Source organism: Leopardus geoffroyi, chromosome E2 (assembly GCF_018350155.1).
Source record: "Leopardus geoffroyi isolate Oge1 chromosome E2, O.geoffroyi_Oge1_pat1.0, whole genome shotgun sequence".
Lineage (NCBI taxonomy): Eukaryota > Metazoa > Chordata > Mammalia > Carnivora > Felidae > Leopardus > Leopardus geoffroyi.
In genome coordinates, this window is record NC_059335.1 from 60214767 (window position 1) to 60236345 (window position 21579).

Below are 21579 nucleotides of genomic sequence, written 5' to 3' on the forward strand. Positions count from 1 at the left end.
GCTCGGGTCATGATCTCACGGTTCATGAGTTCGAGCCCCGCATTGAGCTCTGTGCTGACGGCTCGGAGCCTGGAGCCTGCTTCGGATTCTGTGTCTCCCTCTCCGCCCCTCCCCCGCTCATCCTCTGGCTCTTTGAAAAATAAACAAACATAAAAAAACTTAAAAAAATGGTTTGGGAAGCCTTCTCTTGTCTGTTTTCTGTTAATGCTTCTGTATGGTTAGTTTTATTTCTTCCTTAAATGTTTGATCCAGTTTGCCAGTGAATTGTGAATTCAGTTTCTTTAATAAATACAGAACTTTGATAAACGTGGAACTTTTTGAGTCACTGTTACTTAATTTGTATTCTCCAGGGATTTTGTTTTTGTCTAAACCCTGGAATTTGTTAACATAATACTTTTTCATAGTATTGGCGTATTTTTTATTTTTTTATTTAAACAATTTTTTTAACGCTTTTATTCATTTTTGAGAGACCGTGCTCATAGGGGAGGGCAGAGAGAGAGGGAGACAGAATCCCAAGCAGGCTCCAAGCTCAGAGCTGTCAGCACAGGGCACGACACGGGGCTCGAACCCACGAACTGTGAGATCGCGACCTGAGCTGACAGAAGCCGAGGTTGGATGCTTAACTGAGTGAGCCACCCAGGCGTCCCTCACGTATTACCTTTCAAATGTCTGTAGGTCCACATCGCATTCAGTTGCTGTGTCTTCTTGGGCTCCTTTGGTGTGTGATAATCTCACAGACCTGGTTTTTATAATTTTTTGAGGAGTATTCGTCAGGTGTTTTATAGATTGTCCCTCACTTGGGATTTGTCTGTTGGCTTTCTCCGGATGAGCCTGGGGTTGCCGAAGTCTGAGAGGCAGACCCCAGAGGCGAAGTGCCATTCTCATCACACCTTCTCCAGGGTGCGTGCTGGCTCCGTGACTTCTGTCTGCTGGTGTGGTCTTGGATCACTGGGCTGAGGTTGCGTTGGTCAGATTCCTCCCCTGTCAAGTTCCAACTGCCCCCCTTCTCTGCCCCCCTGTGCTCTTGGGAAGGACATCACTGGACATCACTGAGCTCAGCTCCAAATGAAAGAGTGTGGAGTTCTTTTTTTTTTTTACATTTATTCATTTTTGAGAGACAGCACACGAGCGGGGGAGGGGCAGAGAGAGAGAGAGGGAGATGCAGGCTCGGAAGCAGGCTCCAGGCTCCGAGCTGTCGGCACAGAGCCCGACGTGGGGCTCGAACCCATGAACCGCGAGATCATGACCTGAGCCGAAGTCGGATGCTCCCCAGGCGCCCCAAATGAAAGAGTGGGAAGTTCTGCTGCACCTCTTGGGTATGTTGTTATTGTACTGCACAGGAGGTTTATCTCTTCCTCCCCGTTTGATCGTCACTCATTTACATCAGTGTGGACTCAACGGGCGTTTATTTTACGCTTTGGGTTGGAATCCAGTACTCCTTTGTTTTGCTGCTCAAATGTTCCAGCTTCTGTGGCTGAGACTGCCGTGCGGTGGCTTCTGTGTCCTTGGACACTCCCTCCCCGCTAGTCATTTTGGTTTGTTTTGAGCACTTCCTTCCTTTCTGGCACCACAAGGCGCTCCAGGCTGTCTTGCGTGCTCCCCACACCAGTCCTCCAGTCAGCCGTCTCCTGTATTGGAAAGTGGCGGCAGAGACAGGATCTGGGCATCCGGAATCTCACCGCTGTGGTGTCACCCGCGGCTCTGTGTCCCCCTGCTCCCCCTGGGGGTCCCTCCTGTTGTCCGGCTTTTCCTCCTAGCAGTTCTTGTCCGGTAGCCATTTTCCTGCAGCTCCTTGGGAAGAAGAAAGGATCTGCGTTCCCAACCAGTGTGCCCTTCTGGTTTGGGACTGACGGCTTGCAGTCAGAGGGCTCCGTTACGGTGCAAGTGTGACTTCTTGGGGAGCCGAGGCAGGCTTAGAACCAGCCCTCCTGAAGCAGCTCGTGGTCGACGTTTGCTGCATTAGGTTATATCCCTGTTTCTCTGTGGCAGCTGCTTATTTGGGGGGGGTGGTTTTCACGCTGGAACTTGTTTGTGTGTTTTTTTTTTTTTAAATGTTTTTATTTATTTTTGAGACAGACACAGAGCATGAGCAGGGGAGGAGCAGAGAAAGAGGGAGACACAGAATCCGAAGCAGGCTCCGGGCTCCGGGCTGTCGGCACAGAGCCCGACGTGGGGCTCGAACTCACGGACCGTGAGACCATGACCCGAGCCGAAGTCAGACGCCCAACCGACTGAGCCGCCCAGGCGCCCCAGGAACGTGTTCATTTCATTAGATATTGGGAAGCAGTTTTTAATGCTCATTTGTTCTTATCCCTAAGATACTTTTTTGGATCCTGGTTTTTATGACTTTTTAGTCTTGAGCCTGTAAAGAACAGAACTAACCCCACGAAACCGATTTCAGTGAAGGTCGAACGCTTGGTACGTCGGTTGGGTGACTTGAGCTGCGGTAAAGAATCCTCCGGACTCGTGGGCTGACTGTTGCAGGTTGGCACGTTCTGCTCCTAAAAATGCTGGCCCCTCTCCCGTTTACATCTCCTCTGGGAGCCCTGGTCCCAGGGCCGTGCTTGCTCCGGAGGGAATGTGGCTTGGCTGCCTAGTGGCTGCCCGAGATAGGACCACCCCGTGCACCGGGGGCGGGGGCCCGTGGTGGCCACGAGCCCCCCTGCTGCTCTGGGGCGTGAGGACCTCGGGGTGTCTGGTTTTACCGTTTTAACTAAGGGCGGTGCCCCTGCTTCTGCTCCCACCAGGTTTGCTGTCACTGAAGTCTGAGGCTGGCCGCTGGACGGTTTAGACAGTCGGGTGTGTGTAAGTACACCTCACACACCGTTCGTTGCATCACGACCCCGGTTCCCGTGTGCTGCGCAGGAGCGCGCCTCTGAGCGCCCGTGGGAGAGTGCGTGCTGAGGGAGCGCGTGTGTGTGGCATTGGAGAATCTGTACCTGTTTTCTTACGAGTAGAACGTGGAATTACTCGAGATTTTTGCTAGCTTGCTTTGTTGAAAGTCTTTGAGATAATTCACAAAAATAAGAAGATGAGTATCTCAGATTTCCCCCGAACTTTACGAGTAGTTACTTTGAACGGCAGAAGGACCGGCCGGCAGAGGAATGTGGCCCGGTGAGGCTCCTCTGTGGGTGCGAGGGAGGCAGGGACGTGGCCCACGTTTTTTTGATGTTCTGGCAGGTCCCTCCTCCCTCGGCCACAGAGCACAAAGCTGAACGTTACTGTGTGAAGAGAAGCCACACCTGAGCTGCCCGCTTTGCACGGGGAGGGGCGGCGTTGCGTGAAGGTGCGGTCTTGCCTCACCCTCGAAGGTTGGCACGGGACACAGAACGGGACACCCTGAGGTCGGGGCGTCTCTCCCGTGCCCGGAGCCTGGCTGTCACTCACTGAGCGTCAGCACTTCCTAGGGGAAGGAGTATGCATGCAGAGGATTTCCTTTGGGCGTATAAGTCAGTCTCTTCTAGGATGGTCGTCCTCTCCGCACCTGCCTGCGTGAAGTACGATGTAGGCAGAGAACCTAGTCGTGGGTGTTCTTCTCTGTCCTGCAGTCGTTTGGTGATGGGTGTCTGCGTCCCCCCAGCAGTGAATGTCCGTGGGTGTGTCGCCCTCGATTGATCAGACCTGTCTGCCGTTGGTTTCTTATTTCCTGGAGCGAGTTCAGTCAGTGCTTGTGAACGTTTTCCTTGGTGATTAGGAGCTGGAAACCGGTTCATACAAACCTGACTTCCCCAGGGCACCCCATTCTGCAAGGAAGCAAACGTAGAGGCATTCTCTTGGGTTAAGCCCAGTGCACTAAAATTCTTGGGTAGGGAGGGAGGCTACCCCCCTGCCCCACCATTTCCACAGCAGACTGGCTAGTTGATGGCGGCCATCCCCTCTGAGCTGGCAACGGCTTCAGACCCGAATCAGCATGCTGTTTCCTTTGGCTTCAGCCGGCTCCAAACATTAATCTCTTTTGCCACCTCTTTGTGAGGACACAACATAAGTTTTCTGTGTGTACAAGTGCACGTGTGTGTCTGTGTGTACATTCGGAATATGATTATAAGCCACTGAAATCTGTATGAGGTTTTAGCTAGTTCACAGTTAGAGTTTCTTTCTTTCTTTCTTTCTTTCTTTCTTTCTTTCTTTCTTTCTTTCTTTAAATTTTTTAATCTAGAGAGAGTGCACATGCAAGTGAGGGAAGAGGGGCAGAGGGAGGGAGAGAATCTCCGCTTAGCGCGGAGCCTGGTGGGGGACTCGATCCCAGGACCCTGGGATCCTGACCTGAGCCAAAATCCAGAGTCAGACCCTCAACCAGCTGAGCCACCCAGGCACCCCAGAGTTAGAGTTTCTGTAAAGTTCTCTGAGTTTCCGTAGCTCTGACATCGGGCTCTTCCAAATAATATTTGCAAACTCTGGGTCCACCTGACTTGATGTCATTTTGTCCTCTTTGCCCGAGGTCTGTGTGTGTTTCTCTCTGCACACTACATGCTGAGCTCCTCTCCGGTGTTGGCTGGTCTTTGTCCTGCGTACCCCTGCCCCTCCTCCTCTCTGTGTGCCCACCTGCACCGGCCACTCTGTGGTCCTCAAACTCTCTGGCTCAAACCAGCTTGTTTTCTGTTTTCCTTTGTAATAAAAAGTGGCAAACACCACTTTTAAAATGGTGTTTTAAAACTTACCTACGGTTTTCAAGATTTTTTTTCAGGTCTTTTATTTTGGTGGTTTGTTAGGTTTTTTGCATAGACTTCAATAGAGCCCCTTGGCGTATATTCAAATGATGGTCCATTTTGTGTGAACGATGAGCTAAGGGGACAGAGATGTTGATGTTTTAAAATATGAGTACAGAGACTTTTAACACGGTCACAAAGCGATTTCCTGAAACAGAAGAGAAGTTGAAGGTCACTTTGTAAGCATAGCTTGGAAAATGTCTGCCATGACATCTCTGAAAGCTGAAGATACTTTGTTGTAAAGCCATCGGAATAAAACAGTGAAAATATGCAACACTGAAAGGCTGACAGAAATAAAGGAGTATTTCTGGTCTTGACTAACAAGTGGCTAAGAGCTTGAGAGGTGCTTGGTGACAGGCTCTGTCACCTCTAAGGGGTGAGACCTTGGGCAAATTCTTACCCTCTCCCAGCTTCCTCATCAGTACAGTGGGAATAAGACAGTATGTGAAGATTGCTGTGAGAGAGGTCATGCATATGAGCGCTTGGGTTCTTTGACCCTCAGCAACCCCGCGAGGGGTTTTGTTTTGGTTTTGGTTTATTGGAAAGAGGGCAAGAGCGAGAACGAGAGAGAGAGAGAGAGAGTGCACGCATGTGCCTGCGCAGGGGAGGGGCGGAGAGAGGGGAGACAGAGAGTCCCAGGCAGGTTCTGGGCTGGCAGTGCGGAGCCCCGCGCGGGTTCCATCTGAGGAACCGTGAGATCATGACCTGAGCTGAGGTCTGAAGCTGAAGGGACTGAGCCGCCCAGACGCCCCACCGACCCTGTGAGGTTTAAAAACCCGATCCTCTTAAGGCTTCTTGTTCACCAGGGGGTACCGTCAGCCAGGCCTCATGGTGCGTGCGAGGCTCACGCTGGTGAGCGCACAGAACTCTAGGTCGCCCCGCCCTCCGTGGGTGACAGTGCGCCAGGCCGTCCCGTGGGCATCGTCTTCCTAAGTTTCTCTTCTGGCTCATGAGTCTTGGTCTCTTTTCTTTCCGCGGCACGAGACCATGGAGTCTAGAGGCAGGAGCCAGAGGACTGAACTAACTCAGAATCGTTCTCGAATTCATTCACATCTGATACACACGGGCTTGACTGTATACTGAGCACTCACCGAGGCAGTTGGGGTCTGTCCTTCAGAAAATGGACAGAAAGGCCCCTGTGCAGGGGCTGCCTCGTACCAAGCTAATCTGTAGTGAGTGAGCCATGTAGTGGGTGAGTGCTGTGTGGGGCCCGTGGACACAGCAGGTCTGTGCCTCTTCTGTGGGGTTGTGTGTGTGTGCAGTTTTGTTGTTTTATTTAATGTTTATTTTTGAGAGAGAGAGACAGCGTGAGCAGAGGAGGGAAGAGAGAGAGGGAGACACAGAATCCGAAGCAGGCTCCAGGCTCTGAGCCGTCAGCACAGAGCCCGACAGGGGGCTCGGACCCACAACCTGTGAGATCGTGACTTGAGCCAAAGTCAGATGCTTAACTGACGGAGCCACCCAGATGCCCCTGTTTTAAATCATCAGCACCCATCAGAATCACTTGGGAAAATGGTTAAAAAACACAAAAAATAACTGTGGGCTCTCTGGGGGCAGCCCCTAGTTTCCCCAGGAAATTACGGTGTTCAAAGAATAGTGGGTTATGGACCATTCCTATGTTGGTTTTGGTTGGAATGTCCCCTTTGCTGCTTGAGAATTTGGGGTCAAATCTAGCTTGGCTGTGTGGGCCTGGGCACGTTATTAGCTGGTCCACGCAGTGGACCGCTGATCCGCGCAGGGAAGGCGCTGTGGTGCCCTCTCCCGCTTTGAGGATTGGGTGTCTCCTTCCAAGCGGAGCCCTGGGGGCAGTCCTGCCTGCCCTGACTCTCCTGGGGGGAGTGCCTGAGGGCCCTTTGCTCAGTCACTGCACACGGGTGAGTGATTCTTGTGCCCCCCCCTGGTCACAGGTCACTGGGCCACATCACAGAGCATTTTTTGCTTCTGAATGATCCTGTTTTACCCAAGAGTATACAACTTGGGCGATTAGCATAATCTTAGAATTAAAACAGGACAGTCTATGAGTCTACCCTTTTCCCTTTTACTTAATTTGGGTTTTTATTTAATAAGAACTTAAAAAACAAACCAATATATGGTTATAGGTAAGGGCATAGAAAACGACTTAAGATTGCCAAAGAATGAGTTGAGCATATAGTTTTTAGAAAACAAGACGATTGGGGCGCCTGGATGGTTCCGTCAACTTGGGTGTCAAACTCTTGATTTTGGCTCAGGTCGTGATCTCACGGGTTCATGGGTTTGAGCCCCGTGTCAGGCTCTACGCTGACATTGCAGAGCCTGCTTGGGATTCTCTGTCTCTGTCTCTCACCCCTCCCCCACTTGCTCTGTATCTTTCTTTCAAAATAAATAAAAATACACTTAAAAAAAGAAAACAAAATGACTGAGGGAGAGAGAAATTGATCACTGGAACATAGAGCCTAGAAATAGCCCCTCTGAGCTTTGACAGAGGGTCGAAGACCAGTGGGGAAGGGCGGCCTTTCAACACACGAGCCAGGGCACTTGGACATCCCCGGGCAGAACAAGCGAGATGAACCTCGGTGTCCCATCATACCTGGAACAAAAACTAATTGTAACCGGAGCACACGTTTAAATACAAAACTGTAATACCTGTAGATGAAGACTTAGGGGAAAGCGTTTGGGGCCCGAGGCCCGGCTCAGACCCCCAGACTTGATAGTGAAGGCACCACCCGTGGAAAAGGAGGTGTCAGACATGATGGAAATCACCAAGTTCTGCTCCACGAAGACCGGTGAGGAGGACGGAGAGTCAGGCTGCAGATGGGAAGGGCATGCTGGTTCACCATGCACCTGGCAGGGACCGACGGCACACTCGCCTGTAGGAAAAAAGCCCGGTTAGGAACCGGGCAGGAGACTCGAACAGGTATGTTGCCAAGGAGGAGATCTGGGTGGTGAACGGGCACGTGACTATTAGTCGTCAGGGAGACGCGAGTCCAAACCACACCGAGTGTCGCTCCACGTCTGTCAGAATGGCGAAAAGCACCGAATACTGGCGAGGATGCGGAGAAACTGGATTTCTCATCCCTTGTTGGTGGGAATGTGAAAGGTACAGCCATTCCGGAGAAGTCTGGCGGTGTTTTTTGTAAAGCTAAACGTGTACTTACCGTAGGGCCCAGCAGTCACATTCTTGGGCATTTCTCCCAGAGAGATGAAAACTTAGGTTCGTGACTTCTACGGGGATGTCCGTGGCAGCGTATTTGTAAGAGCCCAAACCTGCCAGTACCCCCTATGCCCTTCTGGAGTTAAAGGTTCACAGACCCCTGTGCCGTGGGAAACTGCGCAGCAATGACGCCGGTTGAACCGGTGGTAGCTCTGCCCCTTGGATGATCTGGGGCTTCCGCTGAGTACAGAAAGCCAGTTTCCAAGCTCATGAGCTGTTTGATTCCACGTCTGTAATGTTCTCGAAACGTGAGGACCGTAGCTGGAGAGCAGGTTAGCACTTGCTGGGGGCCAGGGGTGGGGCTGGGAGGCCGGATGTGTCTAAAGGGGCAGCATGAGGCCGCTGCTCGTTAGCGGTGGCACGGTGACGGCACAGTGACGTGGGTTTACACATGGGGTCGATCCGTGCACAGCCGCACACGCGTGCAGACGTGCGCACAGAAACTGGCGGCGGAGTCCGAGTGAGGACTGCCGTCGCGTTGACGGAAGCGTCCCAGTGTTGACTTCCTGCTTCTGATGCTGTACTGCAGGCTTTATGGGATGTCGCCACCGGGGACCTAGGACTTGATGTGGTACTTCTGTTACTTCTATGGTTATTTCACAGCAGAACCTGTAGGGGATACGTTCGCACCCGTGTGTGTGTGTATGTGTGTGTGTGTGTGTGTGTGTGTGTGTGTGTGTGTGTGAGAGAGAGAGAGAGAGAGACAGAGATCTCACACGCACACACACACAGTGCACCAGCACACCCTGTAAAGGATTTGTTATATGGAGTTGGCTTACCGTTGTGGGGGTAGCCAAGCATGCTTGAAGTCTAGGGCAGGTAGGCAGGAAGGGGAGATCGGGATCAGCTGGCAAGAGCTGTCCGGCGTCTCCAATACCAGGGACAGAATGCCTAAACCTCCTTTGGGAGGGCTCTCCTGATCAGGCCAGGTCCATTCAGGGTAGTCTCCCGTCTGGTCAATTTAACGTCAGCCGGTTGGGACTTTTAATCCATCTGTAGAATTGCTTCACAGCAGATGCACATCAGTATCTGATTGAATAATTGGGGACTGTAACTCAGCCCAGGCAAGACATTTACATTCTTGTGGCAGTTTTCCTATAATCAGCCCTCAGATGACTACTGCATTCTTCCTCGTGTGATACGGATGTTCCTTAATTTTTGAAAAATGAAATATTCTTCTTATACAATTTGAGGTCGATACAAGTACATTGCATTAGTCGAAAGGGTATAATTTCTGGCATATTGTGACCTTGAAATTTAAAAACAGAATGCATTCATTGTTTTCTTAAATGTTTCCATTATGGTATGAATACTATTACCCGTTTAAAAGCATCCCATGAATAAGCTTTCCACAGTTGAATTTCACCCTATTCCTTTTGCTTTTTGGAAGTTCGTTCCCGTCTTGCGCCCCGCCCTGCAGTTTACCTCATCCACCAGGCTGACGTAGTCCTCCTTTGCAGCGGACACGTGGATAGAAATTGCAGCTGGGACCTGTGTTTCCCGTAGCCACAGGGCTCAGCTCTTTTGGCTGAGTTCTCATTACAGTCACTAGTGCGTAGCTGAACAGAACAGCTTACGTGTGTTACTTGTGTGACTGATTTTTAATAATTCGGTGTCATGAGTGTGTTTTTGAGATGGATGGGGTTTAGATTTAGTTAATTCTTGAATCCATGGATGATAATGACTTATCACTCAAGGTGAGACATTGTGCATTCTCATTAGGGAACTGTTGTCACCCTGCAGGGTCATCCTGGTTAGTTGCTCAGGGAGGAGTGGAGAGGAGACAGGTGCATGCATGTGGGATCCTGGGGTGGAGGGAGCAGGGAGCAGTGCCCCACGGGACATACTTCAGGAGAATACCCAGTGCATACAAACCGTTCATCTCCTGTTTTGAAAGAGGGAAGCTGAAATCTTCAAAGCCTGTGGGTGGCCACAGTACCAAGTCGAAGGTCACCTATGTCACTTGTGAGGCCTGCCTGTGGACAGGTTGTAAGGATTTGGTGGCTTACTTTAGGTGTCACCAGAGAACAAACAGAATCGCTGAAAATACAAAGTTTTGAATGAAATGCAATTGATTATGCTTTTGTTTTAGAAAACACCTCACGGTCCTGCGATTTACTCGGACATGAGATGGTGCCATTTGTGACCGTGCTTTTGGGAGGGGGCGTTTAACAGCCGTGTCGCTCTGATACGGGGCTACGTTTTCTTACGTGCTTTTGGTTACATGAGGTTTTCTCACGTGAGAGCAGTGGTTCTCCCAGAGTCGTGAAATCTAAGAACGACCCGTGCTCAGGTGGCCTTGCCGTGCATTTCTGGTGCTCTCTGGCCCTGCAGCCTCCTGAGAGCGTGCTCGCACTTCCTGTGGCCAGAAGATGAATGACCGAGCAGTCTCCTGGAGAACCTTGGTGGGATAAGCTGCTGGCTGCTGCTTAAACTCACTGCGCCACCTCGAGGAAGGTCCCCTCATAGGGGCTCCGTTCTTTCGTGGCATCGCTTTCCTTCAAAGCAAAGCCCTGTGTGTGGTCCACACACTCCCCTAGTAGAAGCTGGAGGTGATAAATGTCAGGTGTTTTTGCCCACAGTCCTTCTGTCGTGTCTGCCCCTGTCCTTCCGGAGCTAACATTTCGGAATGGTGTCGATACGTGTGGTTCTGAAAGCCTAGGCTGCCGTGCAGGCATTCCTTGGGATGGGACGAGTGAAAATATCACCAGCTGAGTTTCACGCAGACATGCTACTTCAGGAGCCTCACTGTCACCTGTGGCCTTTGGCTCCCTTCTGTGTAAAGGTGTGAATACTCTGATCTCAACTCAACTAAGCATACTAGCAGCGAGGGGTGGTAAGCTCTCGACAAAACAGTTCACCTCTGGTCTATCCTATGCCCGGTGTAGACAGTAAATCACTTTAAACGTGACTTCTGTGTGGGGCCCCCTCCCTCCCGTAGCGCAGGTCATTGGATGCTGAGTGTATTGAATTACTCTTGTGTATTCTGACAATGAATGTTGTTGTTTTAAGGTCTTCTTTTTCTTTGTGATTCTTTTGTTCCCTAGCGCCGTCCCCCAGACTACAGTAATACTCAACAGTGATCGGCAGAGCGCCATTGTAGCCAAGATGGAAGAACCCTTGGGCAACAGGGCACCGGACCCCCTGGAAAGTACCGTTAGCAAGTCAGTAGCCACCACACCAACCCCACCTTTCACTGCCACTGCCACCGCGATGAGTCCCCTCGAGAGCCACGCCACGTCCTGAGCCGGGCACAGCTGGTCGGTCGAGCCCAGCAGGCGCGGCCCACAGTTGTTTGTGGTGGGCAAGGGCCGTGCTGCGTGCAGGCCCGGGTCCTGGTGTGCCAGCTGGAGAAGGGGACGTGTTAAGGGGGGACGCACCGGGAACTTCTGTGTCCAGTGCTCACGTGCCCAGTGGGGAGATGGCTCTGTGTTTCCACAGCAGCCGGTGGAGCTTGTGCCCTCCTCCCTCGACCACCACTTCCTCACGTGTGTCTGTCTGTCTGTCTGTCTGTACAGCAGCGTGTCAGCTCAACAGACACCTTCTATTGAGTTTGCTAAGCGATGAAGGCATTTCGAGGTGATGATTTTCTTCTCCCACCTTTTTCTCTTGAGACACTGGAACTGTAACCTTGGTCAGAAATAAGGGTGCGTAAGAGGCATCGTGTGACGGGGAAGCGTGCTGTGGACGGCCCTGCCCGGCAGTCTGGGCTCCGCTTTTCCTGGCGACCTGCCCCGAGACGGTGGTTTTGCTTATTGTTTCCATCAGCGTGTTCACCGCGTTCTGTTTGCCTTTTTCTCTCAGTGCCCTCCGCAGATTGTTCCCGCCCCAGCTCTGTCCCGTTGTCTTTATTGTCCGAGCCCAGGCTCCCAGGGCCTGGCTGTGCCACGGGCCTGCCGTGTTGGGTGGCGGGAGAAGAGTTGTTGACGCTCAGGCTGAGGAGATCTGGGGATCTGGGAGGCGGGGTCAGGTGTGCCTCCTGCAGGGGCTCGGCTGGAGGTGAGCTTGGGCAGGCTGCTGCGGGATCGAGTTCAGAAGCTGGAGCCCCAGCCTGCGGCACGACCACGGTTGGAAGCATGTTTTTGTCTTTGTGAACGGGGACCTTGGGCTTTGTCCCCCTTCTCGGTGCTTAGCAGTCCCCACGAAGGGATGTGGAGAGGGTCGCGGTAGAGGCAAGTAGCTTGTGTCCAGGTAATAAATACGTATGTTTTGAGCCTTTTTTGGAGCTGGCGGCTTGTGCCCTGTTTTTCTGGCAGTTTCTTACTGCTCCATAGCAGGACCCCTTTAGTGGTGAGAACATCCTCTGGGAGAGTCTCGACTGGCTTTTCAGACCCACTTCAGTGGTTTTTGTTGGTGAGAATAGTTAGGAGTGTTGACTTTGTTAACAAAGGCTGAGTCCCTTCTAGAAGGCCTACCAGTGTGGAGTGGATTGGGTCAATGGAAGTCTCCAGGCACACTTGCTCTCCGATGAGTCTTTCCCATGACACAGCCCTAACAGTCGCTCTCACTCAAGTGCCGGCATTTTGTGGGAGCACCTCCACGATCAGAGAGCCGCCTTCTAGGCCTTGAGTCACCGTGGGTTGTGGTTTTACTTCTTCTGCGACACGAACACGTTTGTCGACTTTTACGTTTCACACAGTTTCTTCCAACCCCAGACCATTTCGTGCGACTCGGTCGCTGTTCCCCCGAGTAGAGAGAGCGGTGTGGGAAGGCTCGCGAGCTGCCGCCTCGCGCAGTTAGGTTCTCTGATGAGTGGAGGAAAGAGGCACGCAGCGGCTTCAGCGCTAGTCTCTGCTCGTTGTTTGTGCTGCTCTCACAACATCGGCTGGTGTTTTTGTTTCCCGCTCAGCGCGGTGCCCGGGAGACGGCAGAACACCATTGTGGTGAAGGTGCCGGGTCAGGATGACAGCCACAACGAGGACGGGGAGAGCGGGTCCGAGGCCAGCGACTCCGTCTCCAACTGTGGACAGTCGGGAAGTCAGAACATTGGGAACAACGTCACCCTCATCACCCTGAACTCGGAAGGTGCGCCTGCAAAGCTTCTTTCCTTTGCCTGAATGGCAGTAGGTACAGCGTTCTGTTCTGTTCTGTTCTGTGTGTTTTTTGCTTTTCAGGAAAGGCGTGCGGTCCCTACCTTAACACAATAGTCCAGCTTGATGGTTTTCCGACATTACGGCGGTGCACGCGCGGTCCATGTGCAGTAGCCATTGTGCTTTGGGTTTTGAGCTTGGATCTTTTCCCAGGCCACCGACATGCGGTCCGATCCTCCCTCCTGGCGCGGGGCACCGCGATCGTGAGGTCGATGGCCGGAGCCCCGACAGACGCACTGCGCCCACACTGCCGTTCCATCAACTTCAGCGGTGTTGGTGCGGCGGCTGTGTGCGTTCCGTGAGCGGTTTCACGCGTCGCGATCTGTGCGAGATGACTCCGCCCAGCGACAGGCTGCCGTGAGCGCTGTGATCACAGTGAAGCTGGGCCGGGCTGGGGCACGATGTTTGGTAGGTTAGGGGCGTTAAGTACATTTTTGACTTTGAATGTTTCCAAACCCGCGATAGGTATTTTGGGACATGACCCCATCCTGAGTTGAGGGACATCTGTATGTGTTTGCTATTTGTAAAACGTGGTAGGAGACAGTGGAAATTCTACGCGCATTCAGGCGGTTTCTGAAGGCTTTCTGGTGGCGGACACACCGCTGAGCTTCTAGAACCAGGAGCTGATCATTGCCTTTGAACAGAGGTCTCTCCACGTCTCTGCTGGGGGCCAGACGTAGGTGCCCAGAGGGGACTGTGCCACCTCCCGCGAGAGGCAGAGGGAGCTGCTTGGCGGGCGCCCGACCGGAGCCCGTTTCGCCCACACCGCGTCCTGTCCCCCTACTTCTCCTGCCACAGTCTCCGTAGCCACCTGGTGCCTCTGTCCTGCCTCTGCAGGCTAACGTGGGCCAACGTGGGCTGCCCACATGGCCTCCCACAGCGCGGGGAGGAGGGGGGGTGCAGGCGTGTTAGTGCAGTGTTCCCGACTTGTAAAGCCTGTGCTTTATTCACTGGTAAACTTGTGCGGTTTTTTGCTTTACGTCTGAGTTGTTGATTTTGACTAAAAAGCAATGTAGCTTTCCCAAAACGATGACGTAGATTTACCGAGCCACGATGTTTCTGTGAGACCAGTTACCGTATCTGAAACATTGAAAACAGTGTTTTTCTCAAAGTCTTGCTCACTTCTGACATAAGTAGAAAGGATCGGGACAGCAGAGCAGGAGCAGGGAGAGAAACAGAGGTTAGTGACCGCCTTTTAAAAAACTGAGATCAGGGGCGCCTGGGGGGCTCAGTCTGTTAAGCGTCTGACTTCGGCTCAGGTCGTGATCTCAGGGTTTGTGGGTTCAAGCCCTGCATCAAGCTCTGTGCCGACAGCTTGGAGCCTGGAGTCTGCTTCGGATTCTGTGTCTCCCTCTCTCTCTGCTCCTCCCCTGCTCGTACTCTGTCTCTTTCTCTTTCAAAAATAAACATTAAAAAAAAGTTTTTGTTTTAAATTAAAAAACATCTAATTTAATTACCATAGATTTGGTCTATTTATTTATTACACTTATTTATTTTGAGAGAGAGAGAGAGACAGAGCATGGGCATGGGAGAGTAGAGAGAGAGGGAGAGAGAGAATCCCAAGCAGGCTCTGAGCTGTCAGCCCAGAGCCCAACATGGGGCTTGAACTCACAAACTGTGAGATCATGACTTGAGCTGAGATCAAGAGTTGGATGCTAAGCTGTCTGAGCCTCGCAGGTGACCTAAAGTTTACCATCTTAAAGCATACAATCCAGTGGGTTTTTAAAGTACATTCACATAGTTGTACACCCAGCCCCCGATCTAATGCCGGGACATCTCTGTCACCCTGGAAAGCAGCCCTGGCAGCCACCGTCCACTTCCTGTCTTTGGAATTACGTGCTGCAGGCACTTGGCACACGTGGGCCGTGCAGTGCCGTCCACGGTGTGGCGAGTGTTGCCGCTCCGGTCCTTCTGTGGCTGGGTCCTTCTCCGTCGTGTGAACGGACCACATTTTGTTCATCTGCTCATCTGTCGACGGACACTTGGGGTGCTTCCGCTTTTTAACTGTTCGGAACGTTCGTGAACACTTGTTTGGGAGAACGTGTGGTTTTGTTTCTCTTGGGTTGCACCCGGCAGTGGAATCACTGGGTCAATTTTTTACACATTAAATTTGAGAAAGAGAGGGGTGTCGCCAGTGTCGGCGAACGGGCATTAAACATCCGTGGAGGAGATGGTGTTCGCAGCAGTCGCAGAGAAGCCTGATTGTTCTCTCTGTCTGGGTGGGGCCTGGGCGGGCACGCACACAGGTCTGACCAGCCACTTAAGGCCCGGTGTTTGTTCGGTCTAAAGTGCGTCACCTAAGGCGCGTAACACTCGATAACGCCAGGAGTTTCTGAGGTTGTCGTAGATACAACATATTTCATCTTTTTATGTGTGTTACTGTGATGTGATTAATGTGAGATATATTTCACTTGGAGAAACTACAGAGTGACACAAATGAACATAGGAAAAGGGGTCAAATTTCCAGCATATAAATGTCTGCGGGGTGGGGGGGGAAATACAGATTTTCTTTTGGTCGGAGTCTGAGTTCTTTATGAGCTGATGCATTTGTCGAAAGCGTTACTCTCTAGCAGATTGTTTCCATCAGATATGACTCTTGGACGGTACCTGTTAGGATTGGGCAGACGAGACAGAGTTGGCTGATTCTGAATTTTACCTTATATCAAAGAAGAGGTCATAATTCAGGAGCATTCTGCCTGACCGTTGCACTAGGAGAAAACGTGCGGTGACACGTTTGTTGTGCTGACACTCCTTGGGACGGTCCCCACCGGCACTTTGCCTGCTGTGTGGAGGCCGGGCCGCGCCGCCCTCGTGGCACTGTGGTCTGTGTGGGAGGAACCGGAGGCGGACGGAGTCCTCTTTAAGTGGGTGCCTCGGACGTAACTGTAGAGGAAGAAGCTACTCCGCTAACATCTCGTATCAGAGTTACTATCGACCGATAGTGGCATGTTCCGTGAAACACGTCTGTGAGGCGGATGGGTGCGCGGAGAGGTGGGTGAGCGCTTTGCCTGCCACGCGCTCCCCACGACTAGAACCCCTCGCTGAGCTGGAGAGAGCGTCAGGCAGCTAGTTGTGTTAGAGAAGCACCGTTCACACGCAGAGCTCTGAAGGGCCATGAGCTCGGCTTTCGTGGGGTCATTTAATTCCTGCTGACAACCCAGAGCTGCAAGTACACAGACCGTTCTTACCTTCGTAGAAAAGTATTTAAGTGCTTGCGGTTTTAGAAACCACAGGTTTCAAAATGGTTTATTTCTTAAGAATTCCAAACGGTTTGCCCGAGTTGACGTGTCGTTTTATATCACATTTGGAGCCCGATTACTTACTGCGAGGTTTCGTAGCATTTTGTCCCCGTGTTTTTGTGTAGGCTGTTTTGTCTGTCACAGCACAGATTTCCTCAGAATCAGAGGAGTGCTAACTGTTGAGGGCAGTGGGCAGTAAACTTACTCTGGTTCCAATTCCTCTCTTCTGGTGTTGCGGTCATAGTTCAGCATCAGGGTATCATCATTCAGAGGTTAAGCTGGCCGAGTCAGAAACAAAGCAGCTAAAATAGGACCAAAAATGGAATGTGTTAAAATCAACGAAGAGACTTAGTCATTTTTTTTTTAATTTTTAATGTTTATTTATTTATTTATTTATTTTTTGAGAGAGAAAGAGAGATGCAGCGTGAGTGGGGGAGGGGCAGAGAGAGAGGGAGACCCGGAACCCGAAGCAGGCTCCAGGCTCCGAGCTGTCGGCACAGAGCCCGTCGCGGGGCTCGAACTCACAAGCCGTGAGATCATGACCTAAGCCGAAGTGGAATGTTGAACTGACTGAGCCACCCAGGCGCCCCAGATTTAGTGATTTCTTAATAAAGAGTCTAAATTCTTGCTGTCTTTGCACTTGAGAATTCTTAAGAAACTTGAGTAACCCTTCTCATAAGATGTTGGGTACTCAGCTTTAATGGGGAGGGATGGTACTTGAGTTATAATTGGATTATTGTTGGAAATTGGCCTCATGAATGTTCCAAAGCCCAGTCAGTAACATGACTTATGTGGTAAATCTCTGGGATGTACTCGGTGGGGGGCAGCAGGGTAACATCTGGCGGGAGCAGTTCATTTGGGAAAGGTCGTCAGTCATGGCGCCAGGAAGGGGACGGCTCCAGGGGCTGTGAAATACGACGGGTGCGGATTGCCGTGTTCACAGAACATCAGCCTGCATGTGTGAAGAAGGAAGTGTAGCCGGGAATGTTTCTCGAGGATCTATTTACATAATTTATTTTACAGAAACTTTTTTGAAACAAATTCTTCATGAGGTCATAACACTAAAAGCCAGCATATCGGCCGTCGTAAGTGGGCTCCCACAAGAGCGGGATCACAGACAGGTTGGCGACCGATCCCGGCGAGGTTAACGAGGACCGACCGGCGTTAAGGATGCCGGTGCGTCCTCGGGCGTGGCAGGCTGTGGCGGACGGGCCGCGCGGGGAGGCCGTTGCAGCACCTCGCCCGTGTTCCAGAACGGGCAGCGCGTGACGCCTCCCGGAGACACCGTGTCTGTGCCCGGTGGTTCCCACTCTTCGGTGGCAAAGGACCGAGGCGTCCTTGGTCTCCGCTGTGGTGGTCACGGGTGAGCTCGTGATGACTCGTGCTAAGTGGGGCAACCTGGCCCGAGCCGGCAGCCTTGCCGTCCGGTCGGCGGTGTGCTCGTGTGGTTTCTGTGCGACGCGCTCACCGTGGCTCCGGTGCCAGAGACCGTTGGTTTTGTCCCTTTTCCGTAGTATCCTGTGTGTACCTCGGTCCTCTTGAGTTGCCTCTTTGAAAACCCCCAATTATCAATCTGTTTATAGCTCACAGACGTCACATCGCTCTCAAATGAGCATGGTTGTTCGGGCAACGGGTGCAAAGTCAACTGTGTCTAATGCCAGAATGGCAGGCGGGTCGTCCGTTCTCGTGGGTCGGTCGGAGGTCAGAGTGTCCTTAGCGCTCTTTGAGGGTGACGCATGTGAATAAGAGGCACAGTCAGAGTGTAAGCACCTGAATTTCAAGGATTTAGAAGTCAGTGCCAAGTTGTATCATGAGTGACTCAGTGCTGGGAGGCCGGCCCGGCCGGGCACGTCTTGGAAAGCCTTGGTCGGCTCACCGGGGCTGCTCTCGATGAGCACGGCCAGAGCCTGCGGGCCGGGCCACCCTGTCCTCGCCGCCTATGTTCATCCCCTATGTGTAACACCCAGTGCTTCTCCCAAGTCCTTAATGTCCCTCACCCATTTAGCCCATCCCCCCTCCCACAGCCCCTCCAGCAACCTTCTGTTTCTTCTCTGTATTTAAGGATCTTATGGTTTGTCCCCCTCCCTGTTTTTATATTGTTTTTGCTTGCCTTCCCTTACGTTCATCTGTTTTGTCTCTTAAAGTCCTCATATGAATGAAGTCCTATGATGTTTGTCTTTGATTAATTTCACTTAGCACGATACCCTCCAGTTCCATCCACATAGTTGTAAATGGCAAGATTTCCTTCTTTTCGATTGCCGGGTAATACTCCATTGTATATGTAAACCGCATCTTCTTTACCCATTCATCTGCCGATGGACATTTGGGCTCTTTCCATACTTTAGCTGTTGTCGATAGTGCTGCTGTAAACATTGGGGTGCATGTGCCCCTTCGAATCAACACACCTGTATCCCTTGAATAAATGCCTAGTCGTGCAATTGCTAGGTCGTAGGATGTTCTCTTTTTAATTTTTTGAGGACCCTCAAAACTGTTTTCTAGAGGAATTTAAACTGACATCTTTCATCCTCCAGAGTATTCTGGTAGCATTTCCAGAAGCCCATGTGCTTGGTACGGAGGACAGGTGTTTTTGGTGATAGATGTCAGCAGGGAGTGGGGAGCCCTTGCTAGAACGGAATCCAACTTCCTGTGAGGGCCTGGTGAGGAGAACGCCCGCCCCCCGCATCCACCCTGGTTGTTGTCCCAGCATCGCGATTCTCCTGGTGGCGTTGGTGTCCTCGGCTGAGGACATGCCCTTCAGTGTTGTCTTCTGTGGCGCTCTTAGCAGAGGCCAGTTGCTGAGGACAGACTCATTGCTGATGAATTAGTCTTACTGTTAATCATGTCTGACATGAAAAAGATGAGGCTTAGCTTTGATGCGTAACTTTGTTCACTCATTTAGCATCACGTCTTGCCTTCAGAGAGTTGGAATCTTTTTGAAAATACTTGATTTACACGTTTGTCACAGTGGCGGTTTGTTGGTGTTTTTCTTTGTTGTTCAGGAACCACGAGGCTGTCCAGTTGGGTGCCGTCTGGAAGAGTGGTCTTTTGCATGACACTGTTTCAGTTCCAGGGCCAGAGTACAGGGTTTGGACGAGGTGAGGTGCTCTTGGCACAGGCGGGCAGGTGTCGGATGCCCCGTGCTAAGGGGCTTCTGATTCGTGAGGCCGTGGCGCCGGTGGGAGGCCTCACGGCCTAGATGGCACGGCTCTGGTGGAGGAAGACACTCCCCTGAGGTGGGGACCGAGGGGCGGGCTGGGTGTGCAGGGCAACCTGGAAGGAAGCTGGTTCTCAGGGCTGGAGTGAGTGCTGCGGTTCAGGGGGTATTTGCAGAGACCTGAGCTGCTCGTCCTTGACTGAGTCATGTCCTGCGCGTCCCAGGCACGCGGTCTTGGTATCAGCCCGACGAGATGTGGGTGACTGTTGGGAAGACAGCCCTGAGCCCTTGTCCAGCGTTTACGTTGCTCTGACAACGTTACGTAAACATGGGGTGCTTGCTCAGCACAGTCACGTTACCCGTTCCCGAGAAAGGCTGCAGCAATCTTGGGCAGCGTTGCTTGTGCCAGCCCACGGGAGGTGTCTGTGGTGGTCGGGGAGGCAGGTGTGGCGTGGCTCTGTGCCCCTCATGGCTCAGGATGCTGCCACCCTTCCCTGTGGGCTCACAGGGGTCCTCCTGTTCAAACACTCGGGTCCAACAAAGATGTCATTAGACGTCAGTCACCTTGGGTTTGACGGTATTCACAGTTAAGTCAGCAGCAAGGGCTTGCAGCGTGGAAGGTTTCTTTGTTTTAAGCTTATTTTGAGAGAGAGAGAGAGCAGCGCACAAGCCCATAGGAGCCAGGAAGGAACAGAGAGAGGGGGAGAGAGAGGATCCCAAGCAGGCTCTGCGCTGTCAGCGCATGACTCGATATCAGGCTTGAACTCACAAACCGTGAGGTGTGACCTGAGCCGGAAGCAAGTTCGACGCTAAACTGACTGAGCCACCGAGGTGCCCCGAAAGGTTTCAACACGGTAGTTCCTGTACTGAGACGTGTTCTTGAGCTGGCGAGTAACGTCATCAGTGGCCAAAAGGGTCCTTCTGTCATCCTGCCCACTCCCAATGTCCCCTGTCTGTCAGTTCTCAGCAACATCAGGTCACTCCCCCATCTCTCTTCTCCCTCCCTCCTTCCCCTACTTGCTTTGTGCCTTGACCTGACTGCTCCAGGTGGAGGGAATTCCTTCCACTCTGTGGTGTAATCGCAACTGGGTTCACTGGGGGTTTCGGTACTGACCATTAGACCCCGTGCCAGGCATGGAGTTGCCCAGCAGGGATTTTTAGATGTAAATACCCTAGACGTTCGAGCCTTCGTGGCATCTCCGATACGACCTTGAGACCGCCCCGCGAGTCCCGTCCATCTGCGTGTAGATCACGTGCCAGCCTGTCCTTCTGTACGCGGGCCGAGTGTGGTAGTAGCTGAGTGATGCTCACAAACGTGCATCTACTGAGCATGTGCCCACGGCTGTGCTCCCCCACTCGTAAACCACTCGTGTTTCTGAGAGATGACGTTGGCTACTCATCGCTTATTCTCAGTTCCAGCGGCCAAGATCGGTGATTTGTTTTCTGCCCTTTGCTAAAGTCAGGAGCCTCGCCTCAGCCACCCTAAGTGGTGCTCCGGCCGCCGCTCGGCCCCCGGTGGTGACGTGGGCATCTCGACAGGGTCGCTGAGCCTCGCCCGGTGCTGGTGCACACCTCCGGGTTCAGGAGCTCAGCTGGGAGAGGCTCCTACAAAGGGGCAGGATGGAGGCACGGGTCACAGACGGGCTCTCTACTTGCTCTGCTCCAGGCTTTTGGCAAAGCAGGGCCGGGCTGGTTGCCCTTCATGGGGACGTTTTCTGTTTCGGGGAGGTCGGAATGTAAACATTGGGACATTTCAAAATAAAACTCGTGAGAAATGTTGAAGCAGCAATAACCGTGGCTGCGACGTGACTTACGGCCCGCTTGTCAGAAAGCTGGTGTCCCTCTTCTGTCCCAGGCTCCCAGAGGGAGGTTGCGGCTCTCCCTGTAAACGCCCCTGCCGTCCCACGGTGGCCTGTTGATGCAGGGGCTCTCTCCCACACCTCAGCTAGCTTCCGTGTCAGCATCAGAAGAGCTGGTCTGGAAAGCCGTCAGGTTTCCCGGCAGTTCTGATCATAAGCGGAGCTTCCTTCTGCCAAAGGTTGAGGCTCCTTTGAGTTGAAGTTTGACAGGGCGCCCTTTCACACGCAGTCTAGGTCACTCCTGCAACGACTGGAAGGAATCTGTGCCTGAGCGAAGCCAATGCCCCTTGCTAAGGGTCTGGCTCGGAAGTCAGCCTGGCCGAGAGCCTGGTCTCTGCCCC

General features: G+C 52.3%; 1 protein-coding gene across 8 annotated transcripts in view; it reads left to right on the forward strand.

The window, feature by feature from the left end:
- Nucleotides 1-21579, forward strand: part of LOC123577752 (BTG3 associated nuclear protein) — a 112563-nt gene that overhangs the window by 40980 nt on the left and 50004 nt on the right. For 6 of the 8 annotated variants that reach the window (XM_045439951.1, XM_045439948.1, XM_045439950.1 and 3 more), the window contains exons 5-6: nucleotides 10944-11060; nucleotides 12746-12921. In XM_045439951.1, coding sequence (XP_045295907.1) covers nucleotides 10944-11060; nucleotides 12746-12921 — 293 coding nt within the window. The remainder of the gene's footprint in view (nucleotides 1-10943; nucleotides 11061-12745; nucleotides 12922-21579) is intronic. The other 2 variants (XM_045439953.1, XM_045439952.1) reach the window with 1 other exon arrangement.